Here is a 23,354-nt window from a genome sequence, read left to right as displayed (position 1 = left end):
GTTGTTAGATTCATATCAATGTATATAATATATTATTTTAATATCAACTTTTTATAATTTTTACTTATTAATAATTAGAGATATTAATGTTTGAAATAATGCATTGCAAACGTGAATATATGAAATGGCCGGTACAACTATTTCTAAACGGAAGAAGTATACTGGAGAGTTGATATCTTAAAAGATTGAATGAGAGGGGTAAAAAGAAGAGAAAATTATGTGGACATTTCAGGAGTAAAAACATTTGACGCAAAGAGTTGACCCACATCTTTTCTTGATAGTGATACTTGCACGTCTAAATCATGGGTTTTTATCATGGGCTTACAAATGATGGTACATCACAACAAACAGACCGGTACAGTATATCATTGGGCCTGTTAGCTTAATTATTGGGCTAATAGTCCAACTTAGACAAGTTTCTTCGTGTAATGCCAAAATGGGCCCACTATGTCCTTTGTATAAATAAATATCTTTTTTTAATATATAATATCTTTTTAAAGATATTACGGCTTCACAAAAAAAAAATAGTACAATTACAAGACATATTCCCTCTTTGGCTCTATCCCTTCAAAGTTTACATACTTCAGGCCTGTTTTCCCCAACTTATTTTCAATTTAGCTGAATTCAGTTCAGTTTAGTTCAGTTCAGTTCAGTTCTGGACAATATTTTTACTCTCACATATCACTATTCAGTTCAGTTCAGTTCACTTCAGTTCAGTTCAACTATTTTATGCCGAAGAGAATATACCCTTCCTTTTTCATTCATTTCTAAGATGTTTGTTTGATTATAGTCAGTCACGTCTTTAATAATTATAAAATGTTGATTCGAACTCAATAAGATTCTATATGTAATTTTTTTTATATACTTCCTTCTCTTTATATTAATCGCAACGTATGAAATACACATACTCTATTTTGATCTTTTATTATAATTTATATGTAAGGATAAACATATTCATATGAAATCTTGTTAGATTACTCTCAATACCAAGTTTTAATAATTTTTACTTATGAATAATTGAATATATGAATGCTTAAAGTTGTGCGTTGAAAAGTATAAAAACACAACACGTTGCAATTAGTATAGAATGGAGGAAGTGTTAGTGAAAATTAATGGTCAAGATTATGAACTTTGACTTTGTCAACTACAAACAAGTAAGAGGTGAGTTTTACTCACAAGGAGAAAAGCTAATCTACCTAACAGATAATTTACCCATTAATTAACATTGTAAGATAACGCGATGCAATGAAACTTAGCCATCCAATTCATAGATGTATGTATTTCTCTACTAAAAAGTTTCAGATCTATAAAGGTACAACTTACAAGAACTTAAAGAGTAATAAGATTAGCAAGATAGGTGCTTAATAAAAATTGTATCATTTTGGGACTTGGAAGTTGGAACTTTCAAAACGAGTGTCGCAACTTTTGCAAGTTATTTCGTACCGATACTTAATAATTTACAATGACAATTAGGCAATAATTGTTGAAACTTTGTAGTCATATGTTTTTTTTTTTTTTTTTTTTTTTTTGTGTTTGCATCCGATTCACTCTTGGGGCTACATTCGGATCGAGGTCAAGTTTGGGGTGGTTAGGTTCCATTCCTCTTCCACGGGTGTTGCGGGGATTCGAACACGAGTCCGTCCTACCAAAGCCAGTCCCCATCATCACTGGGCCAACACTTACTTGGTTTTGTAGTCATATGTTAATGAAATAACAAGCATGATTAGTGATGGCAGACAATATATAGATGAGGAGGGTGTCTTGTTTGTTAATATTTTCTTTTTGTTGCCACAAATAATTCTCATACTCTTTAGTGCTGAAACATATTGCTTGCTTTATTATAATATTTTTGCTTACGAAGAGAAGGATGTCAATGTGTGTGTAGGAGAGCACTATTAGGTTATAAGCTTTTCTTTGAAAGATTTGCTGGCGACTTTCAACCAAGCTCGAATCCCTAAAGCGTACAAATACACATACCCTTTCGATCTACTGCTGTGCATAGCATAGTGAACTAATGGTTAGAGCATCTCTCACTATTCAAATAGGACATGGAACCTATTCTCACCCATGACATCCATGATAAGGCAAATCCTATCTATTTCTCCTAGCTCGCGAAAGTTTCTCCTTACCTAAAAAATCATACTTTCTCATGCCCATCATCTTATTTTCCCAACTCGTGAAAGTTTCTCCTCGCCTATAAAACATACATACTTTCTCTTGCTACATCTTGAGTTAATCACTTATCTTTCGACGCTTCTTTCTAGTTCTTGTTACATTGCTTTGCTTGCTTGATATGTTACCAATTGAAAATCAAAGAAGCAAATCATCAGGTTTAGGTCCTTAATTTACAAAACTAAACTCATTAAGATTGATTATTATTCACTAAGGATAAGGTTTCTAAAGGAATAGGTGTTCAACATCACGTCTACACCCAGGCTCCAGATCAAAAGAGCAACTTTAGTCTCGAATTCAGCAACTATCAAGGCCATGTGATTTACTACAATTTATTACCTAACTTTCATTTTCTAAAAGTCGTTTTAGTTAAAGGAGCTCACAACTTTTCCTAATTACCGACATCATTACATTTCGGTTATGTTCAATTCACCTTATTTTTGCTTATTTCAGATCTAATCAAATCAGATCAGAAAAAATAAGTTCAAATCATGCTTATATCTAAAAATCATTATTACTATTAAATATCTTTCATTACATATTAGTAAAAATTATAATAATTGAATATTAATAAAGTACTCATTGAGACGAATCAAACAAGACCCCACATGACTATATTTTTTCTTATATATTGAGAAAAATCTAAAAGATAAGATCTTGTAAATCAAATCAGTTCAGATCAGATCAGATCAGAAAAAATAAGTTTAGATCAGATCAGAAAATTTCAGGTGAACTAAACATAGCCTTAAATGGTACAATTTTGTAATGCTATCTTGTTTAACGAAAATATCATTTGAACTTATCTGACTTATACATCGGTCATGGAAATTATCTTATCAAAATCCAACTTTCTAAAACCTCATGAATATTTCTGAACTTTTTTAAGCGACACATGCGTGACCCATGTACATCAGTACATCCAATGATCCAAAGGCATTATATACACCATCTATGTATGTGGCTATGTATGTGCACATATAACGCCACCACCCTTGTAACAATAGGTACTCTAAAACTACATAAGATTTGAAAAGAAAAGAGAGGTGAAAAAGGTACTTCCTCCGTAGCAAAATAGATGTTACTTGACATTTAATTATGCTTGTCGATGCAATACTTTGACCTTAGTAAAAAAATATAAGAAGTTAATATTATGAAAGAATACATTAAGACAAATTCAACAACATATTATATAATAATGGTTGATTTTATCTAAAACTAAAAAAATGCGTGATCAAATATAGTAGATAAATTGTACAATTTTCAAAATGTAACATATATTTTGTTACGGATGAAATATGTAATTATCCTTATCCAAATGCTATGAGCCTACAACTAATGAAAGGATTGATGGAAGGGATGTTTTAGGTGTGTGTATAAAGGATTTAAACATGGAAAAGTAGATTAAAGGGTAACCTTACACGCCCAATTCACTTGGTATTGGCAATTCACAAAGTAAAGTACACTAAAACAAGTTTATAGATTGTATTCCAAACCAAAATTGGGCTAACAATAATACTTCCTCCGTTTCTTTTTACTCGCTACACTTTTCATTATGGGAAGTTTCATATTACTTGCTACACTTCTTTTTTGGGCAATAAACTCTCTCTATCTCTCTCCTCCCACATGTGCCCCTTTTCTTTTTACTCTCTACCTCTCTCTTCTCCAAAAATTGCCTAAGAGTCCGTGAAATGAGAAGTGTAGCGAGTAAAAAGAAACGGAGGAAGTACAAATTAAGCCTTGATGTGATGAGATCCACTTGTCAAGGCACACACCAAACAAAGTACACCCTTCCTAATGTCCTTTTCTCATAAATCCAGCACTATACAAAGCTCAATAATGCAAGTTTCGTGGCAAACAACTACACCTTTTTCTTTCTCCAAAACTTTAACATTTTCTCTACTTTGTCTTTTGTAAAGTTGTAAAATACTCTCTTTGTTTCTTTTTAACAGTTACATTTCTGTTTTGAAAAATTCAACTATCATTTTTATTTGATTTTTTTTATAAGTAAAAATATAATCATGTGTAGACAAGAGCAGTTACTTATGCAGCGGCAAGAGCGGACATCCCTCAACGACTAGCATTGTCTTCTCTTATTCCTTTGATGCTACTGTAAAGCTTCCTGACTTCTAATCTTGTTATATTCGTCTTGATGTGTAAATTGATATTAATTTTTTTAAGTATATAGTTTCTACTTAAAAAAAATATTAAGCGTTAAAAAATGTCTTAAAAATCGTGCGCAAATAATATACTATATTAATTAAAAAGAAAGGCATGGAGTAATAACTTTTCTAAAATTGGACTCAAATTACAGATGCCTTGAATACAAAAAGAGAGAGAAATCTTTTTATGGATGTTGGAGCTTGTACTGACTACTGAGTAAAGTGCCCACTGAGCAGAGTAGTACGCAGCCCGTACGTATCATTTAAAAAACCCTCAAACAAAGTACAACCGCACAAGTGTTGAAACCTCATTGGTTCTTATCAATCAAAAGACATCCGTCAAAAGTGCGAAACCCAAGACCCGACCAAATCATATTTCACATGGGATATCATATCATGATTATCATCCTACTTCAGAGTGAGGATAACCTACTAATTAGAGCTTCCCTTTCGATATAAAAGATTTTGAAATTGATTTTCGCTTTTGAGAAATTGAAATCTCTTTTATTTTTACAATTTGTCAAGATTTTTCCTTATCTTATTTTTTTTAAATATCCTCCTTTCTTTTCCAGTGTTTTTTATATTAGTCGTAATAAAAAATAATTTATTTTATTTAAATAGTTGACACACTTCTCTGTACATGTCTATCAACGTTACATAACTTTAACCATTAATATCTCCAATATTTTTACAGGTAAAAGTTATAAAAAATTTAAAATTATATATCGAGACCAATTTAGCGAGTGCCTAGATTACTATATTTTTTCTTATGCATAAATCTAAAAACACGATCAAAGGAGAATGTATGAATAGTGCAAAGGTCAAATTGTGATATCTGTTTTGCAATTGAGGAAGCAGTTCTCATTTCATTTTGGGCCAAGAATTAAGTAAGCAATGATTGTGGATTTGTGGAGTACTTAGTACTTACATAGTGAGTTTTTTTGGAATTATTATCATTTAAAAATGAAAAAGAATGGGAAAATTAAATGGGTAGGCATGTGAAATGGTGAAAGATGAGTCCGGATCCTCGAGAGTTTTTGGTGAAACTCTACAAGGTAGAGTTAAATCTGAATCATACATTTTAAAATCAAAGGCTTATAAAATATTGAATGGCTATGTATAAGATGGTTAAAATGGAAATAAAATATTGAATCAAGCATTTATTACCTCAATTGATGTAAAAATGTGTCTTGAATTCTTAAATTGTTTCTATTTAAAGAAATGTATTTAATGCTTATATATAGCCCTAAGGGCTACATATAACATTACCCATTTATGGAAAATTATTATTATTATTATTATTATAAAAGAAGAAATCATCTTAGCTACTCTCACATAGGGTCTCCATCGTGAGACCCATCACAAGCCAGACACTCCCATCTTCTCCTTCTTTATTCAACCCTTACTTTGTTAAAGAGATGGGAAAACTCACCACTTAAGTCTACCCTAATTTTTATTCTAATTATTTTATTTTTATTTTGGGCTTCCTTTCGAGAACGGTGATAAGATGAAAATCCTCCGTACTGCCCTTGCACAGGAACACTTACTCAAAGGCCCAACAAGCCCCAAACCCCTCTCTCCCCCAATAATATTGAAAATTTCCTCTACTGGATCTGAACCTTTCATATTTCATATAGGAGATAGGAAGCCATACTATTAGACTCACGGATCCTTAGTATTCTAATTATTATATGGGTGCTGATATTTTAATCATTTTCGGTGGATACCAAGGCGTATATTTTGTTTTGTTATCTGGAAAGACGACTCCCTATATAAACGACTTTTGGCTTTAGAATAGTCTTCACTATGAAACATTGCATTCACAAGATTCAATTCCCTACCACACAAAAAACTCCTCTCAATTATCCCATCATCTCAATTTTCTCACCTTCTTTTTCGAAACAATGGGGGCAGAGAAGAAATCAATAGTAGGAAGATGCAAGAGACTAATATTCACATATGGCACCTTAAAAAAGGGCTTCTCAAATCACAAATTAATGGAAGAACTTATTGCAACATTAGACGCATACTACGTTGGTTCATTTCGCACCACGGAAAAATACCCTTTGGTTTGCGGACCATATAGGGTACCTTTTCTTTTAAATTTGCCCGGGCAGGGCAATCGAGTATGGGGCGAGGCCTACTTGGTATCTGAAGTAGGCCTCGCCCGTCTCGATGAATTAGAAGGCACCAGCCGCGGGCATTACCAGCGGCTGGCGATTCAAATATCGGACTTGCCGAATGATTTAATATTTGATTTTGCTGAGGCTTATTACGCGCACGAGTCTTACGCACATCAAATGTGGGAAAAGAATGGTGAGACGGGATATGTGACTTATTCGCATAAAGAGGCTAAAGGTTATGTTAAGCGTCAAGATCGACCTCAAAATCTTACTTTTTTAGATCATATTTCTAGTTTTATTTCGTCTGATTCTACTACTACTAGTTGATTTTTTTGCTATTTTTTCTTTGATTTCTTGTTGTTGTGTTTTGAATCTTGATAAGAAATTTGGGGAGAAAAGAGTAATTTTAGTTGTTGTTTCTTTTGAGTAGTTAGCATTGTTTTGCTACTTTATTAGTTGAATAATCATCATGTAACACATATCTGGAATATGCGATTGTATATTTGACATTACCGTGAATCGAGAGATGTGGTAAATTAACCCCCTTTAATTTTCACAATGTAACGATTAGACTGTATTATGTTTACCAATTATGTCTCCAGATTTGGAAAGCGTGAAACTCGGTCTACATGGAGTAATTTTCACTGAAGATAATGACTTAATAGCTGAAGATAATAACTTAATAGGTAGAGATGGCCACTGGTGCGGACTAGTCCGTGGACTCTAGTGGGTCGGGTTAAGATTTCGCGGTCTACGAGCTGAAAATTTTTAGCCCAAATCGATCTGTTACCGGTTTTCACGGTTCGGGAAGTGGTTCGTGGGCGTGGCGAGCTAGCGGGCTGGCGGCCGACATGAATTTTTTTTTTCAAAGTTATATAATCATTTATTATTGTTACTTAAAACTTTTAATATAATTAAAAAATATATACAATTATTAATATTAATGAATAATTTTGTTATTTTTGAATTTGATTGAAATTATGATATATGCAATTTGATTAAAATATATACAATTTGATTAAAATATACACACTTTGGTTGAATAATTATTTGGGCTGGGCTGGTTCGGTTTATAGGCTGGGCTGGATCGCTTTCGTGCACCGAGTTGGACGGTTTTAGTAGTGGGCTTTCGTGGGCTGGGCTCAAAAAATCTAGCCCACGTTCCAGCCACCAATTTCACAGTTCGTGCTGGGTTGGATCGAGCTTTTCGTGAGCTTAGCCCACACGGCTCAAGAGATGGGCTGGACTGGACGGGTTGGATTGTCCCGCACTGTTTGCCATCTATAATAAGAGATACTGTGATTGCTACTACATTAATAGGTTGAGGAGACTAATTTCATAATTTTTTTTTGAGGGGGAATTTCATAATCAATTAGTGATGAGGGGATCTATTCTTTTCGTACAAATCAAAATTATATATAACTTATTGTTTATGCAAATTAGTTGTCATCAATTTTTTTCACATTTTAACACACACCTTAAGTATAGATTTTTCTAAAACTAAAAGAAAAATCTAGGCCTCATTACTCTTGTACTCAGATTGATACTTTAGTTTATCATAGTGAGGGAGAATCGAGAAGGAAATCCAAAAATACGAAAGATAAATGGAAAAGTGATAGAAAAAATATAAAGTGGGTTAAAATATTTAAAAAAAGGATGATATAAGTGAAAAATAAGAGAAAGTAGATGGGACATGTTAACAAGAATAGAAAAGGCAACAATGTGTAGATTAAAAAGAAACGACAAGAAGAAAAATGTGTAAATTAAAAAGAAATGAAGGGATCGAGGGACTATTAATCTTTTATAGTTTTGGACAGAGTCAAATAGTGTAATTTGAGCTGGGGGAATACTTATTATTATAGGTTGCAAATGCACTATGATCACTTTCTCCGGTTTTCACTTTTCACAATTTCTACCATACACTAGTGTAATATGAGTATGATACACCAAATGCTACTATTTTAGGATCCCCTAAACAAGCAAATAAGCAAAGTGGAAATGCTCTAAATGAACAAAATATAGTGTTTGACGTACATACTTACATCAAACCCTAGTGCACAATGGATTTTCTATCTAGTAACTTCTCATTAACATAATTCAGGAGAAATAAAATGAGATATATTGTTGAGCGTCAATGAGTTTAGTTTAATGTTTACATAATGTATAGTAATAAATAGCTAATAATAAGGCTACAAGGTTCAATAAAATCACCTAAATTTTATAATAAATAACATAAGTTTAGAAAATGTTAATATAAATCTCTGAAAAGCTAAAATATATATTTAAAGCAAATTTGGGTGAAAACAAGAACTCTCTACCTCTCCTCTCTAGTCTCTGATTGATGTGCCTTGACTACTTTCCCAAATATTAATACTTCTTCCGTTTTTTTAGATGTTACACTTTTTATTTTAGGAAATTTTAAATTAGATGTTACACTTTTATTTTGGGTAATAACTTCTCTCTATCTCTCTCCTATCACATGTTCACATGGGACCCTTTTGTTTTTCATTCTCTCTATCTCTCTCCTCTCCAAAAATTATCTAGGAGTCCGTAATTTGAAAAGTGTAACATCTAATAAAAAACGGAGGAAATATATCATTTATATGTTAAACAACTACATTCCTCCGATCACCAAATTAATCAACATCAAAAATACTTTGAAATATTTTGTGATAGATGATTATACACGTCGTCAGTAGTATAAATTTTCAAGGAATCTTTAAAGTTGTAATTTTTTAAATTAGTTAAGATATAATTGTTACACAACTACACACTTACAAGTTACACACTACCAATTATACAACAATTGCACCAAATATTTTAAAGAGAGTAGCTCCCAAAATTTCAACAATACTAAACTTATAATGATACATCATTACCAACCAACAAACACTCTAGTTCTCTACATATATAATGACTAGCTTTATATGCACGCTATGCGTGCGAAGTAATTTATATAGTTAAATTATTCCATACTTGCATCTAACTCTTTCTACATCTAGTCAAACAAGTTTTGCCTCTAGAATCTATGAAAATCTAACTTCCTATGAATGAAAACCCAAGGGGTAAGGATCAACACCCCCAGCCAATTACACCACATCAACGTTGACAATATACTTTTCTTGTAGGGCTCCTTCTAAATTCCACCTTTGCCTTTCATTATTTTTATCCAATAACTTTTCGAGGTAGTACTCTATTTGTTATTAGATACGAGATGCAGAATACTATTAGATTCGTTTCATTGTATATTCTCAAATATAGTTATTTTTCATCATCTTTAGTAAGATGTGATTAAAGATATGTTCTCCTCAACTTATTTTTAGTTTAGTTTAGTTCAGTTCAATTCAGTTCAGTTTAGTTCAGTTCAATTCAGTTCAATTCAGCTTTGGACAATACTTTTACTCTCACATATCACTATTTATTTCAGTTCAGTTTAGTTCAGTTCAATTTGATTCAGGTCAGTTCAATTTAATTCAATTCGATTCAGTTCGGTTCGATTCAACTGTTTTACACTGAAGAGAACAAGCCCTAAAAGTCAAGTTGTATATTGGAAATTACATAAAAGACAAGTTAGTATAGATCTTCAAAAAAAAAAATCAATAAATTAACACAATAGAACGGAGAAAGTATATTTCTAACTTACTCTAATAACTTGTAAAAAAAAAAACTTACTTTAATTTAGTATGGTAACTTTTTTTTTTTTTTTGGAGGGGAATATATTATGGTAACTTAACACCGTTCATTATATTTATTCAATTTATAAGATCTGTTCGCATCGACTAGCGATACATATGCTAGCAGCTAATAGACAAAGAACGCACTGCTAATTTTTTCATTTTTTGGTGCAAAAAAATGCACTATGATTTTTTTGGTACAATAAAAAACTCTACTATGAGTCTGTGTTCTGTCTATGGCAACGCCACTAACTCTTCTAGCCACACATACTGACCAGTGACCAAGCACTTTAAACATGACAACACCAAGTTCACTTAACGCCAAAAATATACTTCCTCCGTTTCTAAATAAGTGCAACATTTCTTGTTTCCACGTTTGCCAATGCATTATTTTAACCAGTAATATCTTCAATTATCAATAAGTAAAAATTGTAAAAAGTCGATATTAAAAAAATTCACATTTAGACGAATCTAACAAGATCCCACATGACTATGTTTTTCCTAAAATGCAAATCACTAAAGCTAATTGAAGTTTAAACCGTGAATAGTAAATACTATGCAAATGTTGCACTTATTTAGAAACGGAGGAAGTACTTCATAATAACATTGAGTCCACTTACTTTATAGTTATTGCAAGAGTATAACAAATTTTGCATTGGGTAATACAACCACAACAATAAGAATAAGATTTGGTGTTTCCTATAGGCTAACTCAAGTGAGTAGAACGCTTCCCTTGGCCCTTGAGGTTAGGGGTTCGATCCTTACCCCAACATTATGTTGGGGTATTTCCTTAGCATGCTATGCATGCCTTACCAGCCAATGTGTTGGTGTTTCCTACAGGCTAGTAGCCTTATAAGGGTTAGCCCTTGGATTGACTTAATTTTCTAATCAAAAAATAAAAATAAAAAATACAACCACAACAATGACAAAGTATTAGATTCGCCTAATAGTTGTAAGGTCCTCCTTGTACTCTTATGACACGGGGGTTGATTTGTCGGTTGTACATCTCAAATTTCATATGGGAAAAATAAGAAAAAGTTACCTAGTGTATATGAGTTCACCGATTATATTAATATGAGACTTTTTTTTTTTTTTTTTGAAAAAAGTCCAAAAATAAATCTTTGCAAATTAAGCCTAAAGCAGACGATATCAAACTAATGGTGAAGTAGTAGGTAAACTCGTAGACCTACGCAATTTCCATCCCTTGCAAGAAGATCCTATTTAACGTAAGAGACACTCTAAGAGAATCTCTTTGTCTAACTAATAAAATTAAATTAAATGTCAAGACACTCTAAGAGATACTCTTACATGATATACTTGGTCTTTCATATATAAACAGAGACGCCAAGTGATTAAAAAATAAACTCGACTTCCAATTACGTAGAGATGATACCAAAGCTTTGATAAATAAAAATTTCATAGACTATGGTCCAATGAGATCCCATAAATCAATGTTGTTTGTCTCTCTTATTAGAATTATAGAATATCTTAATCCATACGAACCACAAAAGCAGTCTAAAATACAGAAAAATTAAATGGAAAAGAAGATTCGAACCTGTAACCTATTATTCACAATATCTCAATCTTAATCAGTAGGTCAAGACATCTTTAGGGTCTGTTCTCTTCGGCATAAAACAGATGAATTGAATTGAATAGTGATATGTCATATGTGAAAGTAAAAGTGTTGTCCAAAACTGAACTGAACTGAAAATAAGTTGGGAAGAATCGGTCTTTAGTCTTATTAGAGTATCATTGTGTAACAGTCCAAATCTATATTAATAAAAACAGATTCTCTCAAGTTGTATTTATTTATTGTTTTGGCGTGGTTAATTAGTCAATTCCCTTTTTAAAAGGATGGCCACTCAAAACCAATTTGGACCAATGACATTAAGAGATATGACCTTCTGAATATCCCAAAAGACTTCAATCTTCCTCTCCTCCGCGCAACGCCCCATTGTGGACTCATCTCTCTAGAACAGTTGAAAAGTTCAATTTCATTTTTAGCCCCCCAATTCTTTCAGACTAAGCTGAACTTAATAAAATTGAACTGAAATAATTCAAGCTGAACTGAAATGAGCTGAGATAAATTGAACTGAAACTAGTATATAACCGATTCAAATACCATGAAGTTGAGAGTAGATAAGATAAAATAGTGATTGTATAAGAAGGAAAAAAATAAGGCAGATAATATCCTAATTAAAGGCGTATTAGTTACCCACAAACCACAAGCCACAAGACACAACCCTAGATGATTGTCAATCATTACCCAAGATAAAGGTTATAATTCCCACTTTCCTCTAGAAATTTACATCTATCCTATCCATCAGGTAGATTATCCACTAGATATAAACAATTTAAATATTATTATCACCGTGAATTGAACTCCATTTCGGATAAAAAAAAATTAAACTCCACTAATTATTCATGCCTATCTCTAGTTAATAGATTATCTATCGGGTAGACAAAGTTTCTTTCTCTTTCCCCTCCCTCCTCTTTCCATTACCCTCTTCATTTATCAAAACGATCAGTTTAGACTTTTAGTTATAGTTTAAAAAAACCAACCAATTATTCACTCAAGTAAAATTCCCCTAAAAAAATGTACAGTTCACAAAATAATTATAAAAAAATTGTTTCTCGTGCTACTTCCAATGATACATAACTAAGTACAAGAAAGTGAGTGAGCACTTAAAAAAAGATCAATATTCTCACAAAGCAATTGCTCTACTATCTTGTTGCTACTCCAAAGCTACTTTCAATCATTAACATGCCGTACAAGACATAACAGCCTCAAGTGTACCAGATACTGACTATTCTCTATTAGTATTGTACAACAACTTGGTCCTTTCTCCTTCCTCCCTCTCCGGAGTCTCGAAACAGTTACAGGAGACCGCGCTCCTTGTTGTCTTGATTAAGAAGGTGATTCGTTAATGATAAAATGGCAGGACACTCAAACCTTAATCATCTTCACAATCATTTGCTTCCTTGAGGTGTTGTTGACTCCTACAACAAATACAAATGGGATGAGAAGATATGCAAATTAGGTAACCAAAGGGAAATAAGTTGCTCAGAGACCTGGAGCTCATTAGAAGATTTTCTAGTCATAGTTGTCGACTTGTCGGTGCTACTAAGTTAATGTTGATCAAGCTTTTGAAAATCCTTTGTGGGTTATAACTTATTAGTAAATATACATGTTCACAGACGTATGAGATTATCCTCAGTTTCAGTAGAATCATTCTACATTTTGAGATCACTTTAGTTGGTTTCAGAGGCATAAATATAGCTTCATTAAGTCAGGATAACCTTCAAAAGCTCATAGAATTGGTACTCGCCCAAATAATACTACCACGAGTATAAATGCTCAATTTCAAAAGAGTACCAACATAATCATGATAAAGTCCGGTCTTTCTACCCAAGACATGTAAAAGGAAACACACCTGTTTCTCCCACAACATTATCAAGAGCAATAAAAAAGAAGACACAAGTCAAGCAACTGATATCCTCTCTCTAGTGTATCCTAATGATGAAGGCATTTCGTTAATGTTTCTACTACTTAAAGAAGGGATTCAAGTCCTTGAAACTATATCTTTTGTAAAGAGTAAGAGCAGGGTACATAAACACATAACCTGGCTGCAAAGAAGCCAATATGCCTTCAACAGAAGCCGTCCATAAGACATTGGTCCAGACCCTAAGCACACACGGATATAACTAGGAATCTGGGATCATGGATGAAAAAAGGTGATGGCCATATCAAGGAGATAAAACTCAGAAGCCATAGGGTTGGACTGGTTTTTCTCAAGACATTCCCCTTTTTCTGGTCCATACAATGATTACCACTGGTCAGCTACTTCTACAACTCCTAATTGTTGAACAATCAAGAAACAAACTGACCATCATGTGTCCATGGCTTCATGCCTATTTGCAAATAAGTCATCTTTTCATTTTCTTGTCCAACTATCAAGCTAGAAGAGGTAATTGATAAGCTAATGGGATGTATGAATTGCTATCGTGTAACATGGTAACAAATTCCTAACCTACAGCAGAGGAAGCTCAATTGCTTAAATGATTACAGCTCTGAAAAATTTTACGAAATCAACAATCTAGTTCCACGGCAATATTAGAATGTCATACCAAAGTGAAGCATGATTGATGCCAAGACCATTGCATGTGAGTATCATTCCCTTGAATCTGGAAAGGTATTCCTGCATTCAGGATAGATCAAGAAACTCGTTATAAGAATCGGTTTCAATGGACCAGTATAACGCATACAAGAGTCATTAATCACGTAGCATATAATATATTGTAGACTTTTAGTTCCAGATAACGAAATATACTAATGGTTCTTACTCTGAGAGAGTACTTATCAATTGCATAATTCCCACTTAGATCGTATTCAAGTCGTGTTGCAGGATCACTCAATACTGCCAGATCACAACAGATGAACAAAAGCGAGATGAGAAAACTCAAGGAAAGGAAATATACTCAAAGAAAGTCAAGAATATCTTTCCTGAATTCAATAGAAGCTAAGCAAAAATAATGTATCATCAATCATGACCACTTCAAGTCCAACAAGTAGTAGAAAAGAAGTTGCAGGACCAATTACAATAACTAGTCACAATGACCAAGTTACAGAAAACAAGAGTAGCCATATGTTTTTATGAGAATTGTGGAAGACCAAAATGTAGATGCATCTATATTAGAAGAATGTTTGGCTTATAGAACAAGCAATAACAAGATACACCAGATAGAATGTAAGATGCAACAATCAAGATAAAATTACTATGAAAACATCGGTGATAACAAATTGAGATAATCATAACTGAAACAGTTTAGCATTAATGTATTTCAAACAATAGAAGAAATTTGCACTATAAGAGGAAATCATTATTACAGACGCAAGAGAGATAAACTCCCTGCGGAAGCAAAGAAATGCACTAGTGTTACAGTCAAAAGCAAGCGTGAATTGCAGGGTTCCATCTTGAAATTTGGACTAGCATAAAGAATACCTCTATAAGCTTCATTAATATCTTGAAATTTGGCAGTAATATTATTATCGCCTCCATGCTTGTCAGGATGCCATTTCTATGGAATCAAAGTTGAGTAATATGAGCATAACATCTATAGAACCAAATGTTGCACATAAAAACTGCATTTGATCCTTAAAAAGGGTAGATGATACTCACCAAAGCAAGCTTTCGATAACTTAATCTTAAATCCTCATCCGTTGCATCATAACCAACTTCCAAAATCTTGTAATAATCCTACGGCGTAGCGAATTCCAATCAGATCACATCACACAGCAATTACAACACCAAACCAAACTAAGTCAAAATTTCAGGGTTTCAATTAATTAAATGCCAAATTTATGCAGGCCCTAATCCACATAAAAATCAAAAGAAACATACAGAAAATATATATGGATTGAGTCAAACAATGTCCCATTAAACCTCTGTAAAAAAAAAAAATGTCCCATTAAACAACCCATCAGAAGAAAGATTCACAATCCATTGTATGCTTCTTCCTGAATATTCCTCCAACATATAAAATTCAAAATAATGTAACCATTCTATTCACAACCCATCATTCACACAGAGGTGAAGATGCTGATTTGAGTGATTTCTACTTCACCCTAGTTCTAAACTACTAGAATTTACATTCTTAAGCTAATTCTGGAAATACCCACATCAAATTAACAATAAAAATCAAACTTTCATGTAAAAAAATACACAAAGGTGAAGAATTTCTAACACAATTTCTCCAATTCCAGTAAAAATCTACAATATTGAATCACACAAACAATTATTTAATTCAAAAAGTGAATAAAAAAAGTTGTTTTGAATGAAAAAAATACCTTGCAAGTGGTAGTAGCAGCATGATCATTGTCTTCCATCTGATGCTGAAGTATTGGTATCTATTAAATCTAATAAAGCTCTTATCTTTACATGCTTCATTTGAGATTTTACTGCAATTTAAATTCTTTTTTTTCCCCTCAGAATAAATTCTCTAAGAAAAAGAAAAAAGTATAATTGAAAAGGAAATTAATCAATTAAATTTGATTTTAAACGGTGAAGAAAAACAGAGAAATACAGACATTTTTGTGGGTTGTTGCAGAATGTAGAGGGTGATGAAAAGAGAAGAGGGGTTCTTTTAATTCTTCTCCATTTTACATTTTGGTGATATTGCTTCATTATCCTGTGAGCACGTGCGCCGCACGTTGCTTCAATGATGAGATGATTAAGGGTGAAATATGTTTTTGCAAATTCCTAAATTTTGCAAAATCGTCAAGTTTTCAAGTGAAAAAGGATTTGTCTTTTTTCTAGTTTGGAATTTGGATTGGTGTAGTAATATTCATATGGCTAAGGTTCAAATTTGTCTAGTCATGGGTGGATAAGATAATTTCGTTTTAAGTTTTATGATATTTTGGATAAATGTAGTAGCAAGTATCTTACATGAAAATAGTTGGATTTTGGATAATTGTGGTGATGTTGATGTATATGTTATTAAGATGTTATTTTGGGTGCTTGATGATTTTTCTGATTCAAAAGGGTAGAATCTCGTGCTTTTTTTAAAAAAATCATCGATATTTTCTTAATATGAGTGGAGAGAATTTGTGACAGTTTTTAAGTCTTTTTCTCATCGTCCTCCTACCTCTTCCTCCTCCTACCCTCCTCCCCACAATTACTTGGTATTGTTGGCAATATAGAAGGCCAATGATGATTAGTTTTAGATTTTGTGGTTAACATGTCTAAATAGTTGAGGAAGATAAATTTTAATGGTTTTGGTGGTGGATGATGGTGGTTATATTGGATGTACACAAGTTGATGGTGACTATAATAGTGATAAGTAGGTGGTGGTTTTGGTACCACGTGAGTAATGATTAAGTGGTACTAACAATGGACACGATTATACATGGTGTTTGTGATGATAGAGATGGATATGCAGAAGTGGAGATACATCAAGAAAAATCACATCTCCCTAAAACAACACAAAGAATTTTTGCCTTTGTTTAGGGAGAGGTTTAACATATGTCCGCCTTTACCTTAGTGAATAGAAGCGGAAATCAATGCAAGTATTGGATAATTTTAACATATGTCCGCCTTTACTTCCGTTTTTAAATAAGTGCAACATTTCTTGTTTTTACGTTTGCCAATGCATTATTCTAACCATTAATATCTTCAATTGTCAATAAGTAAAAATATAAAAAATTGATATTAAAAAAATTCACATTCAGACGAATCTAACAAGATCCCACATGATTATGTTTTTCCTAAACCCTAAATCACCAAAGCTAATTAAAGTTTAAACTGTGAATAGTAAACACTATGCAAATGTTGCACTTATTAAAAAACGGAGAAAGTATATCATATTAACATCTGAATTTCTATAGCAGTTTCCAGTATGCCACAAAAGGATAACATGCCTGAGGAATTTGCACTGGTGAGTAACAAGAGAGTATAATTGCAAGAAATGCATTCAAAATCACCTCATTCAATATTCTAGTTTATGTGAAACAGCATTACATCACAAGTTTGCACCAATAGACCACATAGATCATAAACTATTAAAGAGAAAAGTATTCACAGAAGTCTCCAGATGATAAGAGATAAAATATAGGTTGAAGTCAATATGGCTGGTGGCTCAGCAAAAGCATCAGCTGAAAGACAATTTGTGATAGGTAAAATAGACCCGATTCTATGATGCGGCTTCTACTTCTTCTTGATCTGACTCGGGTACTGTAGCCGCATTATTTCCACCCCGCAGGCGAGTAGATACATTGTCGATTGCAGCATTGAGTTGGCTCAGTTTGGTATTGAGGGTTTGTCTGGTCTTCTGCTTTTGCTTAAACAGAAAATAGAATGTTGAAGTATTTGTGCAAGTAGTATAAAAAAATTCAAGCAGTATGTCTAGGCTATAAAGTGATACTTACCTCCAGACCTTCATCGTCATAGTATATTGGTCGCCTAGCCTTCCTAAAACCATATTCATCTTCATTCAGCAGTGATCTTCTGATCTGATAACATAGAAGAGCTGAAAACCATTATTTCCTTTTTTTTCCCCTCTAAACCAGACAAGAAGAGTCAAGAGAGCAGAGCTATTTTGGGAGATAGGGTATATGCAGCCATGCAGACATGCAAAGACTACTCTAGTGCAAATATATAATAAATAGCACATACTAATTCGGAACCAATGCAGGTCAGAGATATAATCTCTTTCAAACCAGTCTTTCGAAACAAACTAGAAAGAACCATACAGCAATAATAATGAAGGATGATCAAATAAGAGCTGGTTCATATTAAAACTACAAACCTCATTGACAATTCTCAAAAAAGTTATTTCATTGGAAAAAAGAATCCCAAAGTTCTTATCCACAACATCAGAAGAAACAACTATATTGTATACTCTCTCTATAATAAAACTATGTTGCTCGGAGTATTCAATTCACTTGGAATGCCCAAGTCAGATGTTGACACTTCGGAAATGGGAATAGACACTTGACAGTAGTTGACACTTCATCTTAGACCAAAAACATGCATCTTTTCCCTGGAATAATCAAACACTACACTGCTAACCGAGCTTGAGTAACATAGTTTCATATATGTTGTTTGATGGACGGCATGGACCATTTTAATTCATTACGAAATGCAGAAATTAATAAATATCTAAGTTTTTCAGTTTACTTTTTCAATACCCTCGTCCAATCCTCCTTATGACCATTTGATGTATTTTCAACTATTGAAGTAATAAAAAGAGATCTTGGTTGGGTTGTAATGTTTTCTTTTCTCCGCATTTCAGGATTCTTAGGTGTAGAAAGCAAAAACCTTTAGACTTATTCATCAAGAAGAGAGATATTAGGTCTAGGGTTGCATGATAGTTCTGATCATGGTAAAATTGCCTAGAGTCTACTACAAAGTAGGTAGATGAAACACCAACAACTACTTCCCACATATCTTTGTTCACCAAACACATTTAGTGCTCAAATGTCCCTGCAAGATCAACTGCAATTGGTAACTATATACAGATATCTCAAAGCAACTTTCATGCAGGGATTAAGAGTTAAATGATAAAACCTAAAGTGGAAAAGCCAAATCACCTGAGGAGCAAAGATATATGCTAGAGTTCCACAAACTGCACTACCAAGAAGAAAGCCAGCAACAAAATCACCACCACCTCCACCTCTATCATCATTGCTGCTCATATTTTGGTAAACAGGGTAAGGACTCGAAAAGAAAAGCTCACCTTCATTCTCAACTAAAAAGAAGGGGAAATGGAAGTCATAATAAGTCATATCATATTCCTTTAATCTTACCCATGTCAATAGCTTATATAGTGATTTCTGATTAAGACGATTCTGAACAAGGCACGAAATCAAAACACCTACTATACCACTGTGTCAAAAGAGCATGACACGTTTGACTTCTATGGTCAAACCTTGTCAAATTTCGCCGTGATGAATATCTGTATGTTATAGACTTATATAGTACAAACCATCCAGAAAAGGCAACTTCTGAAATCATTTTGTAAAAATTGAACAACTAAGAATAATTTTGCGGTTTTTTTCAGACTGACCTATGTTTTTATTTAAATACTGCATTGCACCATCACCTCTTTCGAGTATCTTCATAGTACCCTTGTGGTCTTAAAAGTGTCTAAGCCCTACCCCTATTGATATATTTCACAGTTCCACTAATAAATTTTATTAGTGAGATGTATTATGCATTTAAATCTATTGGGGTTTAGAAACCTTTAATTAGCTTAAAAATTTTGTTACAGAGTAGTTAATTTCTCCAGACTTAATGATAAGAAGCTTAAGCTAATTAAACGAGAAACCCCAAATCCTAATCTCACCAACAGAATATATTAATGAAGATATAAAGGAAGGAACAACATTGAGACGCATTTAAAATCACGGATATAGTGTACATTGATGAAAAAAAAAACACATGGACACCCCTAGAGAAATCCATAAAATTTTATAACCTAATAAATTCTCTAACAAATTAGTGGTCAGAGTTAACAAGCGTTGACGGACTATTATTTTATATAGAGGTACTGCAGAAGTCAATACAAGCACGGTTTGCACTTTTGCAGTCAATATCCAACTACTTCACTTTAAGATATATAGTATATTACTATTATATAGGGAATTGAAAGCATCTTTACAAGAACACAGCCATGATGAATACAAGAGAATTGAGGCATAAATAACGAACAAAGATGCAAATGCCAAAAGTAAAACCTGTATTCTGCACGAACAGCAAGCTTGTGGTGCACTCCCAACTGTTTCGACTTTCTTGGCATTGCACTGATTGTCATTTTCCCCAAAGAGCTACATTTTGAGAATGGAAGCTCACATGTCCTGATATTAGATCCACCTGTGTAATGAACAAAATGAGATGGTACTACATGAGCTCGTGTGACTCAATAGGACTGAAACAATTAGCATATCACATCCTTGACCCAGAGTCCTCTTATTTAAACTTTTCGTAGTGACACAAACTTTGTAGCGCTTATCTAATTTACTTGAACTATATATATATGGACTTATTGACCCTTATCCAAATCTAATTTATATTATAAAAAATTATAATGTTGAAAAAGAATAGGGCATATTACACTCCATGACACAAAGTTTGGCCAACTACATTGATTGACACCCTTACAATAACACCTGAAACTTGGTAAGTTTACTCAGCTATCAGTACCACATGTCCAAGTGCAAGAGAGCTTGAAGAAAATCTGAAAAATGTGATGTCCAGTTCGAGGAACTAACAAACTTGATAAAGGATAGACTTGTTGCTGCTATTACTAGCAGAGAGGTTATACTAGTGGAAGATGATACGGTGCGAGATAGTTTTTCTAAGCTCTAGTGACCATCGCGCTATTATCTATCTAAAGTTACCGAGCTTAAGGTGTTTATTCAAGTATGTCAAGTAAAAGTTTGTATCAATGAGTGTAATTTCCCCAAAAGAATATTGCATAAGATGCAACTTATATCCAACACACCGGGAAATGGGAATAAGGTGAGCTTAATGACACATCCAGTATAGGCAAACAATGGCAAGTATTAATTTATCAATTGCCGAACTCAACAAGCAGATTCATACAAATCAATAACAACAAATTTCACAAATGAAAGCATTCTGATTCTCACAAGCACAAATTACAGCACTGCAACTTCATTATACTACAATCGGTTCTAAGGAAGTTCCAAATTACTTAACATAAACCTAATTTTTAATAGATTACGACAAATCAAGAAAAATCACTCTTCCGGTGCAAGTGACAATTTCAATCCATGAGCATAACTTTTTAAATTGATTAAATAAGTAACGAGCAAGAAATATATGTTAAAAATGGTTTACTTATCATATTTCCACCTCGTTTCACCAATTTCCAGTAACTTTGTTTCAGATTATCGGAAAACCTCAAATATTCCGCCTGTGAGTTATATATAGTAACAGAAACTAATTCATTTTTGCAGCAGATTATGAAAATTGAGAAGATAAGCTTAAAAAAGAGAGTTCAAAGGAGAGAGAAAGATGTGCGTAAGTTTACCTGAAATCGCAGCGGAAGAAAGTGAAATCGCCATGAGTGAAGAAAACAAGAAGAAAGTTGAGGAAGAGACAGGTCACAGGTGTATGTAGAATGAATAATGTATGTGTAGGCCAGTGGATAGAACTTTTTGTTTTGCTTTTTATTGAAATTATCGTCATCGGATAAATTTGAACGGGGGTGCTTACTACTTAGTTCGGGTTAGTTTGGATCGGATCATTTCATTTTTTACTCCTATAATAAGGTCGGCTTGGTTCTTGTCATATATCGGGTAATGAATTATTCGGTTTGGTTTTAGGTCACTTCAGATTTACTTAGGTTAGAGTAATCGAATAAGAAAATTGAAAATGATAATCGTGGTATAGTGTTGTTTATGAATTTATATAGTCGATTTTAAGCTCAATGCTATTTAAGCTAAAATTTACATTCGATTAACCGTTCAATAAGGTATCAATAAATTTTATCGAAAATAGATTGATATTTCAATGACATGATCAAACATTTTGATGAATTGTAAATACATTTGTTGTTTACTATATACATTTCTTGTGATTACAATGATAAAACCGTATTAATTAAACAGAGAACATAACAACTCGAATGGATAAGGCAATGCTATACAATATATTACATTGATATTTCTTAATAATCAACTACATACCCATAAAGAGCAGCAGGTGATAGTTTTGTGATATTGACGCCACCGCAAATCCCAAAAATCTTGGGATCAAGTCTCATCCTTACAAGGAGGAATCCCAAATTTTCCCCCTTCCTTACAAGAGATTTCATCTTACCTTCAAAAAAACTACATACCCATAAATATTATTCTTACACCCCAAATAAGTACTTATTATACTTCTCCTTTGTTCCTTTTGCTTTCATATTTACACTTCGAGTCGGCCCATTGACTGAGTCACATCTTGATTAAATTTTTTTCTTGACTATCAACCCATTTCATGGTCCTAAAACGCAAAGATGGATTTTTCTTTAGGTGGTTCCTTGTTCATGAATCATTATGTTTGCTCAAGATCATCCTTACTCTTTGGTCATAGTCAAATATACTCCAATACCTTTGTTACTTGGCAGTGTTTCAACTTATTTTTGATTGTCGATCCACGGCGAAAATCTTCTTGCATGTTTTGATTGTTGCTTTCATCTCCTCTTATAGCTGATGGGAATTGTTCATGCCGTTCATAAACATTGGAACATTGGTAACATTGAATTGGAGACCGAAACATTAACCTGAAGTGTTGCAAATGCTAGAAGTTTGTTGTCATTAGGACAATATGGGTTATTGGGTCGTAGTGGTTACTTTTCTAGATTCTGAAGATATAGCTACTTCATCTGAATGTTAGATCCATTAAGCCAATTTGGATCGTAAGGCATAATATGACAATGTTGTGAAGTTGGTGCGTGATTTGAATTCGGAGTATTGGTCATTTCCATAATTGGGGCCATTTAGATCTTTGTACTAGCATATTAATGCTCTTACTACAGTGGCACAATAAGATCGGATAAGTGCATAACTAGCATATTTTTACGAATTGATAAATTGTTGCGACTAAATTTTACATCAGTCCCACAAAGTCTTCAAGATATTCAAGAGAAAAAAGCTTATTTTCCCAGGTGAATCGGAGAATTCTGCAGAATGAGTCCAGAATCATTCCTTGACAGTT

The 23,354-nt window shown here is 33.2% G+C and overlaps 3 protein-coding genes across 5 annotated transcripts; 1 reads left to right on the top strand and 2 right to left on the bottom strand.

The window, feature by feature from the left end:
• Positions 1 to 6,121: 6,121 nt before the first annotated feature.
• Positions 6,122 to 7,004, top strand: LOC125495943 (putative gamma-glutamylcyclotransferase At3g02910). Its single transcript, XM_048640761.2, has one exon. It carries the CDS (start codon positions 6,236 to 6,238, stop codon positions 6,779 to 6,781), a length of 546 nt encoding a protein of 181 aa, XP_048496718.1. The 5' UTR covers positions 6,122 to 6,235; the 3' UTR covers positions 6,782 to 7,004.
• Positions 7,005 to 12,732: 5,728 nt separating this feature from the next.
• LOC104887982 (uncharacterized) lies at positions 12,733 to 16,431 on the bottom strand. 2 transcript variants are annotated; one of them, XM_057393463.1, is made up of 6 exons: positions 15,977 to 16,431; positions 15,309 to 15,386; positions 15,132 to 15,207; positions 14,460 to 14,546; positions 14,257 to 14,327; positions 12,733 to 13,128 (listed from the first exon to the last, which is right to left on the bottom strand). In XM_057393463.1, exons 1-6 carry the CDS (start codon positions 16,013 to 16,015, stop codon positions 13,099 to 13,101), a joined length of 381 nt encoding a protein of 126 aa, XP_057249446.1. In that variant the 5' UTR covers positions 16,016 to 16,431; the 3' UTR covers positions 12,733 to 13,098. The 2 variants fall into 2 exon arrangements, with proteins under 2 accessions (XP_057249446.1, XP_010671081.2); XM_010672779.4 differs by having other exon boundaries at positions 14,473 to 14,546; positions 15,977 to 16,421.
• A 1,136-nt stretch (positions 16,432 to 17,567) lies between these two features.
• Positions 17,568 to 21,836, bottom strand: LOC104887981 (hypothetical protein). 2 transcript variants are annotated; one of them, XM_010672777.3, is made up of 5 exons: positions 21,682 to 21,836; positions 20,363 to 20,498; positions 19,217 to 19,313; positions 18,053 to 18,136; positions 17,568 to 17,964 (listed from the first exon to the last, which is right to left on the bottom strand). In XM_010672777.3, the coding sequence occupies exons 1-5, from the start codon at positions 21,713 to 21,715 to the stop codon at positions 17,818 to 17,820; spliced, it is 498 nt and encodes a 165-aa protein (XP_010671079.1). In that variant the 5' UTR covers positions 21,716 to 21,836; the 3' UTR covers positions 17,568 to 17,817. The 2 variants fall into 2 exon arrangements, with proteins under 2 accessions (XP_010671079.1, XP_010671080.1); XM_010672778.3 differs by having other exon boundaries at positions 17,568 to 17,955; positions 21,682 to 21,835.
• Between the last annotated feature and the right edge of the window lie 1,518 nt (positions 21,837 to 23,354).

This window comes from Beta vulgaris, chromosome 3, assembly GCF_026745355.1.
Source record: "Beta vulgaris subsp. vulgaris cultivar EL10 chromosome 3, EL10.2, whole genome shotgun sequence".
Lineage (NCBI taxonomy): Eukaryota > Viridiplantae > Streptophyta > Magnoliopsida > Caryophyllales > Amaranthaceae > Beta > Beta vulgaris.
The sequence above is the reverse complement of the archived record's forward strand: the minus strand, read 5'-3'. Positions and strand labels throughout refer to the sequence as shown.

Coding starts and splice junctions, on each gene's coding strand:
- LOC125495943 (XM_048640761.2), top strand. CDS start 6,236: ATGGGGGCAGAGAAGAAATCAATAGTAGGAAGATGCAAGAGACTAATA.
- LOC104887982 (XM_010672779.4), bottom strand. CDS start 16,015: ATGGAAGACAATGATCATGCTGCTACTACCACTTGCAAG. Junction 15,387..15,976: donor CTGCTACTACCACTTGCAAG/GTATTTTTTTCA, acceptor GCTACGCCGTAG/GATTATTACAAGATTTTGGA. Junction 15,208..15,308: donor GTTATCGAAAGCTTGCTTTG/GTGAGTATCATC, acceptor TTGATTCCATAG/AAATGGCATCCTGACAAGCA.
- LOC104887981 (XM_010672777.3), bottom strand. CDS start 21,715: ATGGCGATTTCACTTTCTTCCGCTGCGATTTCAG. Junction 19,314..20,362: donor GCTGTTCGTGCAGAATACAG/GTTTTACTTTTG, acceptor AAATATGAGCAG/CAATGATGATAGAGGTGGAG. Junction 18,137..19,216: donor CATATATCTTTGCTCCTCAG/GTGATTTGGCTT, acceptor CTATGTTATCAG/ATCAGAAGATCACTGCTGAA.